The 21,867-nt window shown below is 36.9% G+C and overlaps 1 protein-coding gene across 1 annotated transcript in view; it reads left to right on the top strand.

Moving 5' to 3' along the window:
• Positions 1-21,867, top strand: part of TMEFF2 (transmembrane protein with EGF like and two follistatin like domains 2) — a 280,639-nt gene that overhangs the window by 250,124 nt on the left and 8,648 nt on the right. The window contains exon 9 of the mRNA XM_070956835.1: positions 19,470-19,593. Within this exon, the coding sequence (XP_070812936.1) occupies positions 19,470-19,593 (124 nt within the window). The remainder of the gene's footprint in view (positions 1-19,469; positions 19,594-21,867) is intronic.

The raw sequence follows: 21,867 nt of genomic DNA on the forward strand, positions 1-21,867 counted from the left end.
TTGGGACCGCAATTTTGTCGTAAGTTGGTACAGTTGTAAAGTGAGTCATTACATGACGAAACCAATTTTTACAACCATTTTTACTGTGGTCATTAAGCAAATCAAAAAGTCATTGTGAATCACACAGTCATTAAGCAAATCTGGCTTTCCCAATTGTCAAACGCCAGCTGGGAACGTCACACAAATGGTGAGCCCATGACCACAGAACACTGCAATTGTTCGGTTGCCCAAATTGTGATCATGTGATTGTGAAGTGGTGCAATGGTAATAACTTCAAGGATGGGTCATAAGTCACTTTTTCTAAGGCCATCATAACTTTGAACCAATATTAAATGAACGGCCATAAGTCAAGAACTATCTGTAGTCGGTGTAGATCTGCAGGGGAAAAAAATGGAAAACAGGAGTCATGTTCTTTCTCTTAGCTTGTCACAGTGGCTTACCAGAGTACCATTTTTAAGACCAACATTAATTTCAACAAATTATGTGGCTTGAAACAGAACAAAATATGCTTATCTGCTGTCTGATAGTGCCCTGGTTTAAGGCTGTTAACTGCATTACATAGTCCTATTTTCTGCATTTTGAATTCTGAATAATAGGAACAAATAATTTGCTCTCCTTGCTGATAAGGAGAAGCCTTTCCTCACGAGACCATGCTTAAAAGTTAGAAATGACTCCTCCTGCCAAGCACATGAAATCTCGACTGACTATAAAATGCCCATTTATAAATTTGAAAGTGGTAAAAAGGTTAAAAAAAATAAAAATAAAAAACAACAATAAATTATTGTTCACTCTATTTTCACTGAAAAATGGACCTGCAGTGGGACAAGAAAATTTAAAAGATTTTTTTTAAAAAAAAAAAAACCCTGTAAAGCAGAAGTATGCAGCATAAAGAATACTGTATATATAATCGTTATTCATATGAAGATAAAGGGGACAGGAGACATTTTTTTAATATGCTTCACAGAGGTAAGAATCTTTTGATAGTATAGATATAAGTCTTAAGTTATCAAAGGTGACATATACTCACGTAGCACAGTACAGTAAGAGCTGATTTTTCCCCGTAGAATCATTGAGGTAAAAGAGACCTTAGACATAATTTAGAAAAATTATTACTCCTCGCAGGATCCATAATGCTGGATACAACAATATCCCTGAAAGATATTAGCCCCCTGCCTGTCCTAGAAGTACCTACAACTTATAATAGTCCACTACTTCTTGAAAGACATAACTATTTTGAAGAATTTCTGGTTCTGCTTAGAATCCATACCAACACAAGGGAAACAATGTCTTAATCTTGTTAAGTCTTGTTAAGAATTGGATCTTGGGGGCGGCAGCAAGCAAGGTTGAAGATTCACTGTGTCCTAAGTCTCCCTGGTCTGTTGCCAGACTTCTAGATGCTAAATAAATTTCATCGGGAATCTTTTTCACTAAAAAAGGAAAGAATTTTCTCATTGGCAGTATGTTGCCATCAGAGGCACCTCAAAATTATCAGACTGTTTCCAGATGAAATCTTCTAGGTTAAGGTAGAAGGCATAGAGAATGGCTTTGTCATGGTCCAGGCCTCAGCCTCTGAATAGGAAAAAGCTGCTCCAGCTGAACCTGTGAAATGTCAGTCTCAGGAGGCACCAAGCAAAGAATCACATGTTCAAATACATCTAGACAGCTGGAACAGTCAGATGAGAATGACATAAGGTCTCCCACCTCCTACACCAGTCAAGTAGAAATCAGAGCAGAGGTTTCTTGACCTAGCAAGGGAGTAAATCTTTTGATTAATGCCAGGTGTGATTTAAAAGCAGCTCTGACCCTTGTTCCTTTACTGGAAACAAGAGTCTGATCTCCTGTTCTGGTCTGTTATTCCTGTGATTCTGCTTGTGATTCTGGAAACCTGATCTTTGGACTGACTGACAAACCTGATTTGGCTCTCTGAACTTTGGACTGGATTTTGACTATTCTTCTGTATTCCCCTGTTGAAGGTAAAAACATTTAGGCAAGCTTCCATTTTTTCAGAGAATCTGTTTTATTTTATATTCCTTCCTGTTATTTCTTCAGCCATGAGTAAATTGCTAATCTCCATAACAATTGTGTTTAAGTGTGTAATCGAAACCTGAAGCAGGACATGCTTTGACAGATAGAAGGAAGACCCACAGCAATCAGATAAATGGGACTTAATGGCATTTGTTTCTTAGTCTAGTTTATCTTGTTAGGCTGACAGTTAATGACGTACATTATATGCTGAAAATAGCCATGGACTGGTAAAACCTCCAAAATATCAATACTGATGGAAGTAATTCTATTTGTATTCTGAACTCTTGAAAGTTTCTCTTAATATTAAAAAAAATGGCTACCATAAAAATAATCTTTTGAATATAAAAAATAATATAAAAATATTGTGTAAATACTGATTTATACAAAAGATTATTTTTATATTCAAAGTAACAGAACAGAATAAGAGCATTGGAAGGGACCTTGGAGGTATTCTAGTACAACCCCCTGTTCAAGCAGGAAATGGGGAAATATTTCAGACAAATGGTTGTCCTGTCTCTTTTTTAAAACCCCTAGTGTTGGAGTACCCACAATTCCGAGTACTTTCAAATACTTGCTACTCTTTTATTTAAAAAAAGGGTTGAGTTGGTTTAATTTTATAAATGCTAGCATTAACCATCAATACATTGGTTAATGTGCGCCACTTAATTAACAATAATCAGCTTTGTAGTATTTCAGCTTCTTTAAACATTATTTACATATTAAAATCATGAAACTGTACTTTTCTTATAACCATGGATCAAGCAGCTTTGTTTACATCTTTGTTAATGTTCCCTGAAAACATTAACATTTTCAGGTAACATAAAGCACAAAATAGTCTTAACTGTTTTTAGGTAAAAACCCTCACTGATCCCCATAAATAAAATCTTGCTAAATTGTTTTCAGTCTACCAACTAAAATTGTTGTGAACAACTTGTAGTCTTTATTCAATATCAGACTATAATATAAGGCCTTTGACAATTTGAACTGGGTTTCCTTGTTCAAAGTTTAAGAAGATATGATTTTTGGAGATCACTTTATAAAATGGGTAAGATCAATTTATAATTCACAGGCTATAAATACAAGGACTAGTCATAACTACCACTCATTCAGTACATCTGGAAAGAGCCGTGGTAACGCAGTGGTTAGAATGCAGTATTGCAAGCTAATTCTGCCAAATGCCAGCAGTTCAATTTTCACCAGCCGAAGAATAGATTTTGACTCAGCTTGACTCAGGTTGACTCAGCCTTTCATCCTTCCGAGGTTGGTAAAGTGAGGACTCAGATTATTGGGGGCAATATGCTGACTCTGTAAACTGCTTAGAGAGAGCTGTAAAGCTCTATGAAGTGGTATATCAGTCTAAGTGCTATGCTATCGTAAGTTCAAACAGTCACCGGATGAATATCATTACCAATAACTACCTATTTTATTTATTTATTTATTTATTTATTTATTTATTTATTTAATTAATTAATTAAATTTTTATACCGCCCTTCTCCCGAAGGACTCAGGGTGGTGTACAACCCAAAAAAAAAATTATAATTCAAATTTCTAAGTTTTTCGACTCAGTCAGCCCGATAGAGATGTTTTTTGTGTGTGTGTGCTCTGCGACTGTAGTGGATCATTCCTGGACTATTTCAGGTCCTAGACCCCTTAATTTTTTTCTCTCTTTTCTCTTACACCTTTGGATTTTTCTTCTTTGAATTCTTCCTCAGGTGGCTTTCCTTCATGTGCTGGCTCGTTTAGCTTGTCTGACACTGCTGCTGCTTTTCAGGCCCCCTTTACATCAGGCAGGGGCCAGATTCAGGTTCCCATGCTACCAACGTGCTAGGAAGCGTCACCGCCTTGAAGCACCTTGGAGCACTTTTGAAGCGCCTTGGAAGCGGCGCTGCCTTGTGGGACATCAGTGGGCGGCCTTTTGGCCAGGGCTGTTGTTCAGCACCAGACTTAATAGAAATTAAATGAGCCCACAGTAACTTTCCCAGAATTGGGGTAGTTTCTCTACCCAACATAAGGAAAATTAAATGGATATCCATCCCTTCTGAAGACTCTTTCTGTAAGACTGAAGAGGCAAGAGGTTTGTAGGGTTGGGCCAGATTGTTCCATGGGAGGCAGATTGATTTAATCCTAAATATGTTGGCAGGCTATGTCCATACTTACATGTTAGATTTAAATTTTAAATTCTTCTTTACTGTGGAAAGAGTATATTCTGTTTATGCATGGTTTATGATGATGTTCTTAGCTTATTTGGTGGCAAAGCTGCAGAGCCAGCATTATTAGGCAGAGTGAAAGTGTCAGCTTGGGTAGGCTGAATGTCTGTTATTCTCCAATCAGCTTTTGGAGACAAAACGGAGGATGGAGGCATCATCTTTTCTTTTTCCCAGGCTGCACAGTATATCAAGCTGACCATACAAACCTCAGTTTTACTTTGTAGTAATACATAAAGAGATCTTCTTTCTGAATTTTATCTGTAGAAGCAACTGGAATGAAAAATTGATACCTATGGTTAATCAAGGAATATACTACTGAAAAAATTGTGATTTCCCAGCCACTACAGAAAGTTTTGTCGAATCTTCCACTTGTTATTGCGCAAATAATCTACTCCATCCTGCAATGCTGACATAAAGTCATAAAACAGAAGCTGTACTTATTTTCCAGGGATATGGAAAAGTTCAGGTAATTCTGGTTAAATTGTATTTTTCAGGCAGTTCCTAACTGAGCAGAAGCTGATGATATAAAGATAAACATGATATTTGCCTCCTAATCTGAACACATACTTATTCTTTACATGCAGTTCTTTATAGATTTGAAATAAGAAAATTGTGAATGTGATAGGTGCCCAATTTTGGGCATCCTTCCAATCACTACTTTGTAATACTTTCTTTGGCCGAAATGGCAGCTTCCAAACCTTTCCTGTGGCCAGCTAAGAACCTCTGTTCTTGTTTTTGGAATTTTTCCCACTTTCTTTGCAGAATTCTTTTCATTCAGGAATAGTCTATGGCCTTGCCTGCATGATTGAGATCATCCCACAAATTTTCAATAACGATTCACATCTGAAAACTCTGGAGGCCATTCCAAACCCTTCAGCTTCCTTTCCAATAAGTACTTCAAGAGTTAATTAGAGGTTATGTTTTGGATTGTTGATATGCTGAAATAATCACCTCTCTTCAGCTGCAATTTTTCACAATCTAGATTATTTATTTATTATTATTTATTTATTATTCAAATTTCTATACCGCCCTTCTCCTTTCAGACTCAGGGCGGTGAACAGCCAAAATAAAACATTTATACATAAAGTACGATTAAAAATAGATTTAAAATAATTAAATTTGGCCCATAGTTTAAAATTTATCAATTTAAAATCCATATCAAAATTTAAAATCAACCATAAAATCATAAAATCAAGAGAGACCAGCTAACTGAAAGAGATGAGTTTTTAGGGCCCAACGAAAAGTCCGGAGGTCGGAGATCACTCGTATCTCTGGGGGTAGATTGTTCCAAAGGGTAGGTGCCACCACAGAGAAGGCTCTCCTCCTGGGGGGTCGCCAGCCAGCATTGTCTAGCCAACAGCACCCTGAGGAGGCCCTCATCCTAGCTTCTAGGATATGTTGATAAGTTGAATCCATTCTTCCTTCTAACTGTGTGGTATTTCCTATGCCATTCACTATCAAAACAAATCCCAAAACATAACAGACTATTTCCTGTATTTAACAATTAGTATGGAGTCTTTTCCTCAAATCTTCACCTTTTTCTTCCAAATGTATCTATTCCAAGGCAGGGGTCCCCAACCTTTTCGGCTTGGCAGACCAGCAGGGGGGGAGAGGGAATGGTTCCATGTGAGAGACAGATGTGTGTGCTTGCACATGCAGCTCTATTTATGCAAGCAGTGGGTGCTCGCACAAATGGATCTTCGCACACAACTGCACGCGCCTGCCACTCACACAAGTGGAGTGGCATGCGCATGTGCACTTGCCCGCTTGTGTGGCCTGGTTCTGAATGGACCATGGCCCAATAGTGGGCCGCAACCTGGGGATTGGGAACCCCTGGTCCAAGGGATTTATCATCAATACAAAACGCTTTGTTCCAAAATATTTCAGGTTTATCAGTGGGGGGGGGGTGAAATTTTATTATATTACATTACAGTACAATGCAAGTAAAATCGGTTAGACAGTGGTATTTTCTATACAGATTAAATTCATTCTTTTGTTATAGTGCCTCCTAATTTACCTATTCATTCTGATATTTACACTATCTCTTATCTCTCCCTTATTCGATTATCCATCCATCTATACCAAAGTTCCCACACCATATAGTATTCCGAGTCCTCTTTCTCATTTAGCTCTAACGTTAGTTTACTCATCTCTGCACACTCTAGAACTTTCTGGATTGTGTGTTCCTCCAGTGGTGTCTCCTTTCCTTTCCAGTGTTGTGCGTAAGCTATTCTTGCTGCTGTGATAATGTGTACAATTAAATACCTCTCTTTTTTCTCATATTTCCTCTTTAGTACTCCCAGGAGAAAAGTTTCGAGAAAAGTTCGTTCAATTTTTTCTTTAATTACTTCTTGTAACCAATTTTGGATTTTTTTCCAATACCTCATCGCTTCGGGACATGACCACCACATATGAAAGAAGGTACCCTGGTGGTATCCACATTTCCAGCATTTGGGACTTATGTTTGGGTATATTTTAACTAGTCTTGCAGGGGCTAGGTGCCATCTATATAGCATTTTGTATTGATTTTCCTTAAATGATGCTGCTTTTGTTAATTTGTAGTTTCTATTCCAGATTGTCTCCCACTCATCCAAATTTATGTTGTGTTCAATGTTTTTTGCCCACGCTGTTATTGGTTCTTTTACCACCTCTTCTATCCTGTCGAATTCTAATAGATAGTTGTATAATCTGGCTAATTTTTTTTTTTCTGGGCCTATCAATATCTTATCAAATCTATTTGTTTCCACCTCTATTCCAAATTCTTCCTTGTCTTTTTGGTACCTGGATTTAATCTGCAGGTATGGCCACCAATCGATATGGATGCCCTGTTCTCCTAGTGTTTGATTGGTTTTGAGATTTCCTCGGCTATCCAAGAGCTCTTTATACCTAAACATTTTGTTGGTTTCTAGTGTGTTAGGGTATATCATAGCTTCCATTGTTGAAAGCCAGTTCGGAACCTTCGTATATTGTTTATATCTAATTTCCTCCCATGTTTGTATTAGCGTATCTCTTATCTTATGTCTGTGGAAGTATGTTTTTTTTCTTTTTTTTCTTATCCCATAGGTAGGCATGCCATCCTTTTTGTAGGTCATGCCCTTCCAGAGTTAAGATTCTTTTATTTTTTAGGGTGATCCATTCCCTTATCCAGACTAAGTTAGTTTTGTAATAGATTTCCCACGCTGGGAGTCCAAAGCCTCCCCTACTTCTACTATCTTATAGTGATTGAAGTGCAATTCTTGGTTTTTTCCCGCCCCAAATATATTTCCTGGTAATTTTGTTAAGTTCTGGAAAAAATCTTTTATCTAAGGTGACTGGTGTGGTTTGAAATAGGTATAATAACTTGGGCAGAATATTCATCTTTATCGTTGCAATCCTGCCCAGAAGTGATAACTGCAATTTCCCCCATTTTTCCAGATCCTGTTTAATTTTTTTAATCAGTGGTATATAGTTGTCTTCTTTCAGGACCAAGCATCTTGATGCTATCCAAATTCCTAAGTATTTAATTTTTTTAACAATTTGTAAGTCCAATTTCTTTTCTAATTCTTCCTTTTGCCTTTCTGTCAAATTTTTGACCAACATCTTAGTTTTTCCTTTATTTAATTTAAACCCAGATACCTCGCCGTATCTTCCTAATTCCTCAAGAATTCTTTGGCCCATTTCTAGCGGTTCCTCAATAATAAGCACTACATCATCAGCGAAGGCCTGTGTCTTATATTCCTCTCTTCTGATCTTTAGACCTTTTATTTCACTATTGTTCCTAATCCTATTTAACAAGGTTTCTAATGTCAGAATGAACAATAATGGTGATAATGGGCATCCTTATCTTACTCCTTTCTTGATTTGGAATGTTTTGATCATATCCCCATTTATTATTATTCTTGCCCTTTGTTGATTATAAATTGTTTCTATCATTCTCTCGAAGTTCATTCCAAATTTCATTGTTTTAATTTGTTTGATCATAAACTTCCAGTTAAGATTGTCGAACGCTTTTTGGCCATTTGCTTTTCTGGGTGGGCTTCATAATATTCTAACATGTCTACAACTATTCTTATATTATTCCTAATTTGTCTGCCGGGTAGAAAGCCATTCTGGTCTGAGTGTATCATGAAATTTAATATTCTTTTCATTCTTTCAGCCATTATATTCATAAAAACTTTATAATCCGAATTTAAAAGGGTCAGGTTTATCAATGTTATCTCTTAAATTTTTAGACTCTTTTTCCCTTTCCATTTTTTTAAAAAAATTATAGAGGTCCCCAAAAGAGCTATTGTTTGTATGGGACATATTTGTCCATATTTACCATATTAAAAATTAAAATGGATACATTTGTTGTCAGTATCACTTCTCACAATTGATAGAATTTTAGTAATTTAGTACTATTATTTATCAACATAGGCTGGTAAATAGGCTGGTAAATAATTTTGATTTCACAAATCTCTGAGAGGATCGTGAGGGACCCCAGAGCTCCTGGGACCACACTCTAAGAAAACAGTGCTTTAGAGTATAATGTTTGTAACTAGGTTGGAGAACAGGTTTCTTTCTGACAGCTATTCCATGCAGCCATTTGTTGTATTAACATTGTTGTATGGTGGACAACTTCTAGAGGCATGTCAGCTAAACTTTCCAGAACATTTGTAAGTCACCTGTCCAGTTTGGGGGCAGTTCTAGTAGAGATTTTTGCCTTGATTCAGTGGTTCCATGTAATTTCCATTTCTTAATAGTCTTTTTCGCAGTTGAAATTGCTAGTTGAAAGGATTAATATATTTTTTTATAAAGCTCCCCTGCTTTGTAAATTATCTTCATTTCCAGATGCTGAGGCTCTTGCTTAGAAAGCTGTTATTAAAAATAGACAGAACCACAGTCTTAACTTGCAAGGATCGGAGTTTTTCTTCACCTATGGAATTGTCTTTATCTGACTGATTATAGGTCTAATGAATGAATCAACGTTTGGGGGATGTACTAACAACATTGCAGTAAAATAAAACAAAGTGGCATTGAATCAACTGGAAGAATATCAAGGCTTCTACGTTTGACATATGCACTGTAGTCTTATTTTGAATCTGCAAACAAGCGCACATATATAGTAACTATGCCCTCAAAATTGTAGAAAGGTGTTAAATTCATATCATGTAGAAGTGGTATCTATTTCTGCTCACTTAGAATTTGTTGAAACAAATATTATGATTATAAGTATTTAAACCTCTGCATACAGCTGTGTTATTACTAGATATTTTTAGTCTTCAGTAAAGAGTTCTATTTGTGAAGTCACATTCCAACTGTTGAACTGTCATTTTGTTATCTCTTTGAAAAGCACCGCTACATAGGCCGCCTCATGCTATAACGTTCTCTTGCACCTGTTCATTGCCTAAGATTAATAAGTGGAGAGTGATAAAAGGAAGTAACGCTTTTTCCTTCAAAATCCAAACATAAGGTAATTGCTTATGTGTCAAAAATGACACAATTTAGATAAACCTGTTTTTTACAGCTAGAGATATTTTGTCACTAGGCTTTGAGATTTCTGTGTTCCATATAAATTTGGCTATACAGAGCGAAGGATGAAAAAAAAGAGAGGAAAAAACTTACCTCAATAAGTCAAAAATAATTCCTTCCTATCTAATAAGTATAGTGAGAGTTTGGTATTTGAAGATGAGCTGTCAAACATAATATAAACTGCAAAGTGATTAATGTTGAAATAATCATAATCTGAAGCATTACTCTAGGAATAATTAAAAAAAAGTGTTGCATAAAGAAATAGCCATGGTCTTTCCTAACGTGATTATCATACGGGAAACCAAGGCCTTGGTCTAATAATTAAAATATATTGCCTGCAGAATCTGACTTTTGGAATTATGAGATTATGTGAAGGAGCAATTTGTCAAGGTTTTGGGCTGAAATAAAAATGCTGAATGTCTAAAATTGCATTTTGATACAAATGTGAGGGAACAAAATCCCTTGATTTCAACATGACCTGACAGGTTTCCGGGAAGTCCAAGAGCTGGCAATGGCCATGTATCAGAAGGTCCCCAGGTTAAAGAAAATTGATAAGAGAAGTAGAGAATATGATTCTGTATAGCATCCAAGAAGCCCAAACTTGAACACATTACAGGTTCAGGGTAGCTTTGAGAAACTTGTGCTAAAATTTTAATAAGGGAAATTCATCTTGGGGCGCACCAACTGAGTCCTTTTTTCCATTCTAAATTAGTTGCACATCATGAAATGTTTTCTTCAATATTTACAGAAATTTTTGGCTTCCATTACTACAATGGCTCTGGATTTTGTTTTGTTTTTGGTAGATGTTAGTTCTGGAGAAAAGAGTTGCAGAAATGAATAGGTATTTAATAAATCTTTATTATGGCCCTAGAACAGTATAATGAGGGTGGTTATAGACCATTTGAAAACATAGTAGATACATGAGAGTCTAAATTTTTTTGAAAAGCTGGAAGATGTGTATGTATTAAAATATAAAGTATAGATTCAAAACCAAGAGGCTGAAAGAATCTTAAAGAAGGGGTAAGAGCATTAGATGGGTATATGGGAATATCAAGGTTAGTATGTGGAAGAGTATATCAAATTACAGAGCACTTTAATGTAGCAAACAAGGGGCTCATTAAGTCTAGTTTATGCCAAAGGTCATCATCCTCCAACAAATTTTGAGCACTGCTGCGCAGGACCTGGCAACATTTTATGTTGTAGCATGGTTGATATCTGAAAGCAGCAGGAAAGTGTAAAATTATCCAGTGTGCCCTGGGTATTTATGGTGAGATGAGGCTAGTACAAATGTATTTGCGAGATTTAGAAGCCGTCCAGAATTACTCTGGGCAGCTTACCCTGAAAAAAAAAAAGAAAAATATTTTTTAAAAACCTTTATGTCTGGACAGACTAAATAGCAACCAGTCTCTAACCACCTTACTCCAAGCCTAAATAAACCTCTAGGGAGATATAACTCCACAGAGCTACTTAAATAGAAGGAATGTCACATTTCGATGGATTCTGCCAGAGGGGATGATTGTGTCATGGCAAGGAAGAAAAGTTAAAATCGATAGTTTATCTGAAGCACAAGACTTCCTAGAACAAATAAGAGGAGGAGAAGAAGAACAGACTAGTAAAGAAGAGCTCGATACAGTAAATACGGAAGAAGAGACCTCACAAGAGCAAACTACAAAAGAAGATATAGAGGAGGAGAAGAAAAAAGAAGAAGCGGAAGGGCAAGGAAAAAAGACCAGACCAGTAAGAGCGGTAACTCTAAAGACAAATAAAAACTAGAACCCGGACACAAAATAAGAAATGGATGGCCTAAAAATTATATCCTTAAATGTCAATGGCTTAAACGACCATAAAAAAAGAAAGATAATCCTATCAAAATTGACAAAACAGAATCCAGATATAATTTGTCTACAGGAGGTCCACATAAAAGAAGATGAGGCAAATCGTTTAGAATTTGTTAAATTTGGTAAGTTATTTGTGTCATTAGCGGAGAAAAGGAAAAGGGGTGTGGCGATCTATGTGAAAAAGGGAATCGAGGCAGAAATAAAACAAAGATACTAAAGGGAGAATTTTAATGGTAGAAATTAGGAGAGCTAATGCAAAAATGTTGTTAGTGGGAGTATACGCTCCAAATGAGAAACAGGGACAATTTTATAAAAAACTACATGAACAACTAGGGAACTGGGCCCATCTGGAAATATGTATGCTAGGCGATTTTAATGGAATTGTTAATCCATTGAAAGACTATAAAAGTGGTGAAAGAAAAAGGAATAAAAGATTACCGCTGCCAAAAAGCTTCTTTGATCTTGTTGATGAACTCAACTTAATTGATATATGGCGTACTTTACATCCTCACGACTCTCGATATACCTTTTTCTCAAACCCACAGAATTCTTGGTCTAGAATTGACATGGTTTGGACTACTAGAAAATTAGGTTTAGAAATTAAGAAAGCAGATATAAGCATAAATTCTTGGACAGACCATAAATTTCTGGAAATACATTGGCACTATGTTAACAAGAGGAGACAACAAAGATGGAGTCTAAGATCTAACCTTTTGAATGAAAAAGATTTTATAATAAAATTAAATGAAGAAATTAAGTGTTTTTTCATTGAGAACGGCAGGTAAGATACGGCGAAGGAAATTGTATGGGATACTATGAAGGCGTATTTGAGAGGAGTAGCGATTTCATATATGGCATTTAAGAATAAGGAAGAAAGAAAAGTTAGAGACGAATATAATAAGAACTTGGAAGAAGCAGATAGCAAATTACAACAAAACCCGGGAGACGAGATGGCCAAGCAAAAATGGATGATGGCAAGACACAACCTTAACATCCTGGATCAGAAAGAGCTGGCACAAAAAATTAAGAGGATAAAACACTATCAATTTGAAAACGCCAACAAGTCGGGAAGATGGCTAGCATATAGATTAAAAAAAGAACAGGAAAAAAATCAGATTCTTATATTAGAAGACATCAATGGGGACATCCTGACAAAAGAAATGGATAAGTTAGAAAGAGCGAGAAAATTTTATGAAGGCTTATATAAAGAGGAAGTGATTGACCCAGACAAAATTGTACAATACTTGATGGAAGCTAACTTGCCACAGATAGCAGAAGAAGAGAGAGAAATGTTAAATAATAAAATCACAATGGAAGAACTTAAATCTGCGCTTGCCAAAATAAAGAAAAATAAAACACCAGGTCCAGACGGACTCCCGGGGGAAATTTACATAAAATTTGAGGAAGAACTACTATTAAAATTGTTGGACGTATTTAATGAGGTACTAGTGGGTACAAGAATCCCAGACTCCTGGAAGGAAACCTATATTACTCTCATTTTGAAAGAAGGTGCTGACCCAAAACAGATAGCAAATTACAGGCCGATTTCTCTGTTAAATTCAGATTATAAATTATTCACTAGTATAATTGCGGAGAGACTAAAAAAAAATTTAAATGGCTGGATTCATAGCGATCAGAAAGGATTTCTCCCAGGGAGGCAAATGAGGGATAACGTGAGGACAATAATAGATGTTATAGAATATTATGAACAACACCCGGAAAAACAGCTGGCGTTAGCATTTTTGGACGCCCAAAAGGCGTTCGACAATTTAAATTGGAAATTCATGATTAACCAAATTGATTTGATGGGATTCGGCACAAATTTTAGAAAGATGATTGAAAATATATATAATAAACAGAGAACAAGTATATTAATAAATGGAGATAAGACACGGACATTCTGGATACAAAAGGGAGTTAGACAGGGATGCCCCCTGTCCCCCCTACTCTTTATAATGGTGCTGGAAATTCTATTAAGAAAGATTAGAGACAACAAAGAAATTAAAGGATTACAAATTAAGAAAGAAATTTTTAAAATACAAGCCTTCGCGGATGACGTAGCCTTAATAATGGAAGATCCCTTAAAATCTGGTCCCAAGGTACTCCAGGAAATACAACAGTATGGTGAAGTCGCTGGCTTTAAACTTAACAAAACTAAAATTAAAATCTTAGTAAGAAATATGGATGAGATGAACAAGAAGCGGTTAGAAAAGTCCCTGGAACTGCAAATAACAAAGAAGATAAAATATCTGGGAATCTGGATCACTGTAAGGTATTCCTCCTTAAAAGAGGACAATTATAATCCATTACTACAAAAAATAAAACAGGATATAGATAGATGGAAGAAACTAAAACTATCCTTTACAGGTAAGATCTCAGCAATTAAAATGAATATTCTTCCTAAAATCATATTTCTGTTTCAAACCATTCCGGTGAACCTGGATAAAAAATATTTTCTAGATTTGGAAAGGAAGGTGCGAGATTTTTTGTGGGAAGGGAAGAAGGCAAGAATTGCATATAAAACGCTGCAAGGGAAAAGAAACATGGGCGGCTTCGGATTACCGGATTGGCAATTATATCAGAACGCGGCCAAATTAGTATGGATCAAAGATTGGGTCACATTACAAAATAAGAGAATTCTGACATTAGAAGGCCACGATCTACAGGCAGGCTGGCATGCTTATTTATGGGGTCCAAAGAATAAAAAGAAATTACATTTTCACAGACACAAATTAAGAGAGACTCTGATCCAAACATGGGAAGAAATTAGACAAAGATTTTATACCAAAATTCCGATTTGGCTCTCAATTATAGAGGCGTTGCTCGCTGCTAATAAAAGGGATATTGGAAAATTTGGCACGTACAAAGACATACTAGATGGAAATGGTACCCTTAGACCTCGAGAAACTTTAAACAATCAAGGCTTTAATTTGGACTGGTGGAGTTACATGCAGATAAGCTCTAGATATCAAAAAGATAGGGATCAATTTGGGATAGAGATGAAGTACAACAATTTAGATAAAATTATCCTGGGAATGGAAAAGAAAATGCTAGCCAGATTCTATAACCTCTTATTAGGCGAAGACAGAGCAGAAGGGATAGCGAGGAACCAACTAAGCATTTGGGAAAAAAATATTGGCCACAGACTAAATTTTAATGATTGGGAGGAGGCTTGGAATAGAAATTATAATTTTACTAAATCTGTTACTTATAGGGAGAACCACTACAAAATATTTCATAGATGGTATCTAGCCCCAGCTAGATTAGCAAAAATATTTCCTAATGCCTCAGGAATTTGTTGGAAGTGTGGAAAGGAGATTGGCACCTTCTTTCATATGTGGTGGTCCTGCTCAGAGACAAAGAAGTTCTGGACAAAAATACGAACCTGGCTGCAGGAAATAGTAGAAGAAGATATAGAATTTTCTCCAGAAATTTTCCTATTGGGAATGACGGGAGACGGGTTCTCTAAGGACAAGACACAACTAATAATACATATCATAACAGCGGCCAGATTAACCTTCGCAAAATATTGGAAGGATAAACAAGTCCCTCCAGAGGTGATAATAATAAATAAAATTTTGGAATGTGCAGAAATGGCGAAATTAACCAGTATGCTCAAAGATGAGGAAAATTCAAAATTTAAGGCAGTATGGCAAAGGTGGTACATATGGTGGAATAATAGAATATGACTATAAGGATATACCTATTTCTAAAAATGATTAATAATAATGATTGATTTGAAGATATTTGCTATGTATATACTGTATATATGTAATCGCACGATACCTCAGATGTTACCTGAGATTTGATATTTTATTTTTTTAAAAAAACTTTTTTAAAAACTCAATAAAGTATTTAAAAAAAAAAAATAACTCCACAGAGCACAAAGCAGGCATTACAGCAGGGAAGACATGCTTGCCAGGTCTTGATGAGATGGTATTGCTTGGTTGAGGAGACCCATGTCTCCTTGATTGAATCAGAGAGGGAGAATTCATTGGAGCTTGGCAAATCACCTGGCCCTATTCTATAATAAGCAGTTTAAAGATAGAAGGTTGCTCTGTGAGTCAACCAGTCGGTGGTGTCAAACAGCAGTTGGCTCTCCAGTTAGCAGCCTAACCATGTTCAAAAGACTGAGGTGGATTTCATTCCAGTGGCCCTTGATGTAGAACGTTTTAAATAGCAATAGCATTTAGACTTATATACCACTTCATAGTGCTTTACACCATCTCTAAGCAGTTTACAGAGTCAGCATATTGCCCCTAACAACCTGGGTCCTCATTTTACCAACCTCAGAAAGATAGAAGGCTGAGTCAACCTTGAGCTGGTGAGAATCGAACTGCTGGCAGTCCGCAAAATTAGCCTGCAGTACTGCGTTCTAACCACTCTGCCACCATATTAGCTATATGCTGCTATTCTGCTTTCTCGATTTTATCTAAAGTATTTTGAACCCCTCAAAACATCCATACCCTCCAGCTTATATGTTAAACCACCCAGAGTCAACTCCATAGTGAGTCAGATAGCATATAAACTTAATAATTATACAGTATGATCAAATAAATAAATAAATACAGCTAAACATTACTGCAAATGCATTTTTTTTAAATCACATTTACATGGATGCCCATCACACAAAGAGTAACTCTGGGCAGTATACAAGAATCATTGAAAATTTTACAAATTATAACGGTGTTAAAAATAATTACTAAAAAACCACAAAAACCTCACACTACACAGAGCTAATAAATCAGCCAATACCTAGACTTCACCCAAAAAAAGGTTTTGAAAGCCACTTGAAGGATTAGAGGTGTATGTGAGTAAAGAGTAGAGTTTTAAAATAGATTTTTGGGGATAAAACTTGAATTGAAATAAAAGCAAACCAAATGAATTAACCCTAGTTATGAATGAAGACAAATATACATGTCCCAGGATAATGTTGCAGCATCCAATCTGTGTCAGTCACTGGGACCAGAGGTGTTTTGTCTTCTGAGCTTTTGAACTTGTGATGGAGCCCATCTTCAGGGAACTTTTCTCTAGCAGAGTGTATTTATATGGGTACCCACAATCATTTGTTACAAGATGCTTGCAACAGGATGGGCGGAGAAAGGAAGAAACAAGGTACAAGACCAACCACATGGCACAATACTTCAAAAACATTTCAGAAGCTATAGAACACAGCTTCTGAGATCTGCAAGTAGGCATCTCACACCACCCAGAGATTATCATACAAAGACAAATTATGCATTGTAAAGATCACTTGTAGGTGGGAAATACTTCCAATGTAATCTACGGAATCCTCTGCATGGATTGCTCCTGTGACTATGTAGGGCAGATGGGGAGAAAGCTAACCACCAGATTGCAAGAACACAAGTGTGCAGTAAAACAAGGAGACCCAAACTTGTTGGTAACCTCACACTGCAATGAACAAGGACATACATTCAATTTTGCAGCTATTAAGGTTGTTGGACGAGCAGGCACAAAAACAGCCAGGGAGGTGATTGAAGCCTGGGAAATGGGTAGTGCTGATTTATCACCAGCTTATCAAGCAGTGGTGGGTTGCTACCAGTTTATCCCAGATCGGGTGAACCGGTAGCGGCGGCAGGAGGCTCCGCCCACCCGCCCGGACACTTCTGTGCATGTGCAGAAGCAACACCTGTGTGGGCACGGGCGCGCGAGCACCCACGAGCAAACCGGTAGTGACAGGTTTTGAAACCCACCCCTGTTATCAAGCACTTAGAAGGCGAGGGTTTAGCACAAGCCAATGACTTAACAGCCAGCCATCAACACCCCAATCTAAAAAGTCACATACAACAGGCATCATATAAATATCACACATAGACCAGCACACACACTGCTAGAGAGAAGTTCCCTGAAGGTGGATTCTAACATGAGTCCAAAAGCTCAGAAGACAAAGCCTCTAGTCCCGGTGACAGACCCAGATTGGATCCTAAACCTAGTTATAATGTGTGTTGGCTCATATTTTTAAAAATGTGAAAAATTGTACCTCCATTTGAATTTCAGGCAGATAATCTGAAGGGACACAAAAAAGGGCTAGGGAGCTAGGCTTGCAATTGTAGGTTGCCTATTCTTGGTCAAATGTTGAGTCCTACAATTCTGGATGAAGTCCTGCAATTTTGCTTGTTCTCACTACGAATCTAGAAGAATAAGCAGATGCAAGGAATCTGGCTATCACCTTCAGATTCAGTGAAAACTACAAACCAAATGGGGTGCTTCAGAGGTGTTGAATATGATAAGCAAAAAGAAAAAGAAAAACCCCAAATAGCAAGGGAAACATAGCCTTTTGGGGTTGGTCTATACATGTTACACTTGAATACCAGGCTTATTCCAAAGTAAACTGCTGACCAAACTAAATGTTTCTTCTGGATGCACAACATTTGTCTCCAGTTAGCTAAATACACTTTATTATGCTTCCATAATAAATTTGTAGTTAAATGAGAATTGAAATATTTATCCCTATTCCCACCTCCGTGTGTGTGCGTGTGCGTGTGCGTGTGCGTGTGCATGTGTGTCTGTCTGTCTGTCTGTCTGTCTGTCTGTCTGTCTGTCTGTCTGTCTTCTGGACAATTCTACACTAAAATAAACCTGTCATCACTTTTAACCAAGAGTAATGCTTTTTGATTACATTTAAGAAACATAATTATCAATTGTTTGCTTTTCTGAAATGAGGATAATTTGTTCCTTCAAAATTTAAACAGACCCAATCTTATGTATGCATTAATCAGCTGTCTCTTTCTATTTCTATCATATTCATTTTTTTGTTTGTTCTTTTCCATTTTTGAATTGGTTCCACGTGAAATTCATATACAATTCATCCATATTCCCATGTGCATAGTTTGAACGTGAAGCTTCATATAGCATATGCTGTTTTTTCTAAAATAGCAGTAGCACTTAGACTTACATACCGCTTCACATTGTTTTACAGCCCTCTCTTAAGACATTTACAAAGTCAGCATATTGCCCCCAACAATCTGAGTCCTCATTTTACTGAGCTCGGAAGGATGAAAGGCTGAGTCAACCTCAGTCAAAATCGTATTTTTGTCTTTACTTTCCCTTAACATATGCTTTTTTGTATGTAATTTCTATACAGAATTTTGTACAATGTTTGCATATTTGCACTCATTTTCTACATTGCAGAACTGCCCTGCAAAACTCCAAGAACTGTAACAATCAAAAGATAATTGTATGAGTTCATATATTAATTTGGACATGGAAGTTAGCTTATACTAAAATATAAATAAAATGAGCAAAACTAAAAGGACAAATTATTGTGTGTGATAAGTCCACTTGTCATGTTCTTGTGTTATTAATGACTTTTCCTGCTTGCACTATCTAATTTAGGGTAAAGACAGAGGCTTCTTTTAGTGCTAACAAAGAGCTAATAAAAAAGAGCACTTTTCTCAGAAGCCTCTGTGGGCCACAGTTCTGCAAAGTGGTTAAGCTAATCTTTAATTAATAGTATACATCCCAGCATTTAGAGGAATGACTTGTTAATTATTTGGTAAGCGTCAAAGACTCACACACCTAGATTGAGGTTATTTTAATTGTTATAATTTTTGCTATTGCTACTTTGCAACGTGGATAAATCACTGTGAGTTTTGGACGCAGAAGATGTCCCCAAGCAATCAGTGAGGAGGCAGCGGAATCAGCCATTTCTGTACCATATGAAATAATATGAGAATGTCAATATTGCAAAGAATTGCAAATAAGCTTCCTATCATGCATATTTTTTGGTTTATAAATCATAGCTTTGCCATTTAAAGACTACTTTGCATGAAATGCAAAAGTAGTATTGCTTTGTTATTTCTTCCCCTTCCTCCTCCTCCTCCTCTTCCTCCTCCTCCTCCCCTCCTCTCTTAGCAATGCATTTACAGAAAGATTTTCTTGTTCACAGAAAATGCAAACAAGCTGGAAGAAAGTGCCAGGGGAATCTACATTCCGTGTCCAGAACACTATAACGGTTTCTGCATGCATGGAAAATGTGAGCATTCTGCTAATATGCTGGAGCCATCTTGCAGGTAACTTTTTCTTCAAATTGATCACCTAAATAGGAATACCTGGTAAAAAGAAATGTGTTTTTTTCAATGCATTTTTTTAAAAAAAAAAAAAAAACAATAATTGCTGAACCCTCATCTACTCTAGATCTAAATTATGTACAGAGATACCTAATGTATGTAGCCAAGATGCACTGAATTATGCAGCAGCATTAATCTGTTTATAAAAGCATTCCTGCAATGTCTGTCAATACATTCCTAACTAAAAAGGCATAACAGAGCATAGGCTGGCCCAGTGGGTATTTGTTGTTGATTTTAAGCACATGGCCAACAGCTTTTGTCCCAGGAAATCCCACAGTGAGCAAATGTCAAGAACTATGTCAATATCAATTTCTCCAGGTGGGAAAATGGCTGAAGACAGAAGATTTGCACTGATGAGGGTTGAAATAAGGTTAGTTTCAGAAAGGAGCACTGCACTGCACATAATGGAGTTTAAGTCAGACTTGTCTTCTCTCACTTAATAGCAAAGTTTGAGGGCAAGCAGGAAGGTAGATTGTTGGATTTCCAGCCCCCTAAGATGCCAGACTTAGGACTTTGGAGCCCCTCAGAGGAACTCCAAGGTATAGAAAAAAATAAATTGTTGAGAAATATAGGAAGTGCCTTTTGGGCAAGGAATATCCAAGGAAATCCAAATTAACTGCTTGAATGAAAACAGGCAGCATATGGACAATCCTTCAGACAACTCAAACAAAGAGGTTGGACGGGGGTCCTGCTTTTCAGCAAATGTTCCTGTTATGCATCATAGACATAGAAATATTGGAAATTTGCTATAGATAAGAAATATCTGCTATTGCTCTCTGTGATGCCTCTCTGATGGATGTTGATATCATGGGTAGCAGCTACTTTCTGCCTCTTCTTTGCTTCACTGGAGTATTCAGAAATATATCAGTTGTGTATTAGTTCCTTCTCCTGGCATGCCACCTCAGGTCTCCCCAGCTTTTCCCATCTTAAATGGTGAGATATAACTGCTGTGGGCTCAAATAAATTAATAATTCCATGCCCGGCTTGCGAGCTTATCCTAGGCTTCTTGTAGGCCGGTTGTAGAACACAATCCTTTACAGACTTCAATGACTCTGATTCTATGACTGATTCAACAGAATTCCAAGTTGCCTTTTTCACTCTCATCCAGCATATGAAGCAATGGAGACAACATCGTCCTCTTAAAAAAAATGTTAGAAAGCTAAATCAAGAATCACAATGGATGTACTATGATGGTACTAGTTCTACTTTGTGTAAATACAGATTTGCCTCAGATATTTATTTATTCATTTATTTTCCTTCCATTTATAGAATGCTGTAATTCAAACATTATTCCCAAGAATTAACATAACTAGACCTAACATTTAAAATTTCCGCAGTCAATTATGAATAAAACATCCGCAGCAAACATAGCAAACTCAACAAAGGATGCAATGATAATGAACTAATCAATGGCATATAAACACCTTCCGTTAATCACACGCAACCAATTCAATGCATGCAGTATGTTGAAGGCTGAACAAGAGTCCAGATTTATAAACAAAAGATGCACATGGCTGAGGGTGGAAGAACCCTCATTCTTTTAGAATAACTCCTCAGGTGGATTACTTTCACTTTGAATCCGCATCGGATCTCAGCTGAGAGAAAAAGGATGTGGAGAGATTATGGTTAAGTACAGTACATTGCAGGTGAGGAAGAAATTTGTACTGGTCTCACAGGGATCTCTTCCAGGGACTTCTTCTACCTTATGTACAGTAGTAGCTGATCTACATTTAAGCCCAGGATTCTTCTATGGTCACATTTAGTCTATGCTAATGCCAGAGGGAATGGCCTAATTGTTGGTTCTTTGTAAATCACAGAGTCCCATTGATGCTACTCCTCACAATTATGGAACAAGCTATTCAAAAGCTTAAGACAGGTGTCCTTTCAAGATCTCTGGGATGTGTCTGGTTCCAGTGGAGATACTTTCTGGGCATGACCATGCATTCCAGAAAGTCCTTCAAAGGACCTCAAAACAGCCTAACTCCTGGAGTGCAGTTCAGCGATATCATCCAATTGAAGCAGATTCTCCACCATGCCCGTGCTCGTGGAGCTCACAAATTAGGAATAGCTAGAAGTGATAATGATATGTTGAACAGCAAGCCTTATTTTATCTAGAGACTGCTTCATCCAGAACAGATTAACAGTGTGGTTGGTTTAATATTCTCCTTTCCTTTAAGATGCCAATGCAGTATCAACTTTGTCCTGGATTATTTGATT

Source organism: Pituophis catenifer, unplaced genomic scaffold (assembly GCF_029215685.1).
Source record: "Pituophis catenifer annectens isolate HBS135680 unplaced genomic scaffold, rPitCat1.0.hap2 SCAF_1, whole genome shotgun sequence".
Classification (NCBI taxonomy): Eukaryota; Metazoa; Chordata; class Lepidosauria; order Squamata; family Colubridae; genus Pituophis; species Pituophis catenifer.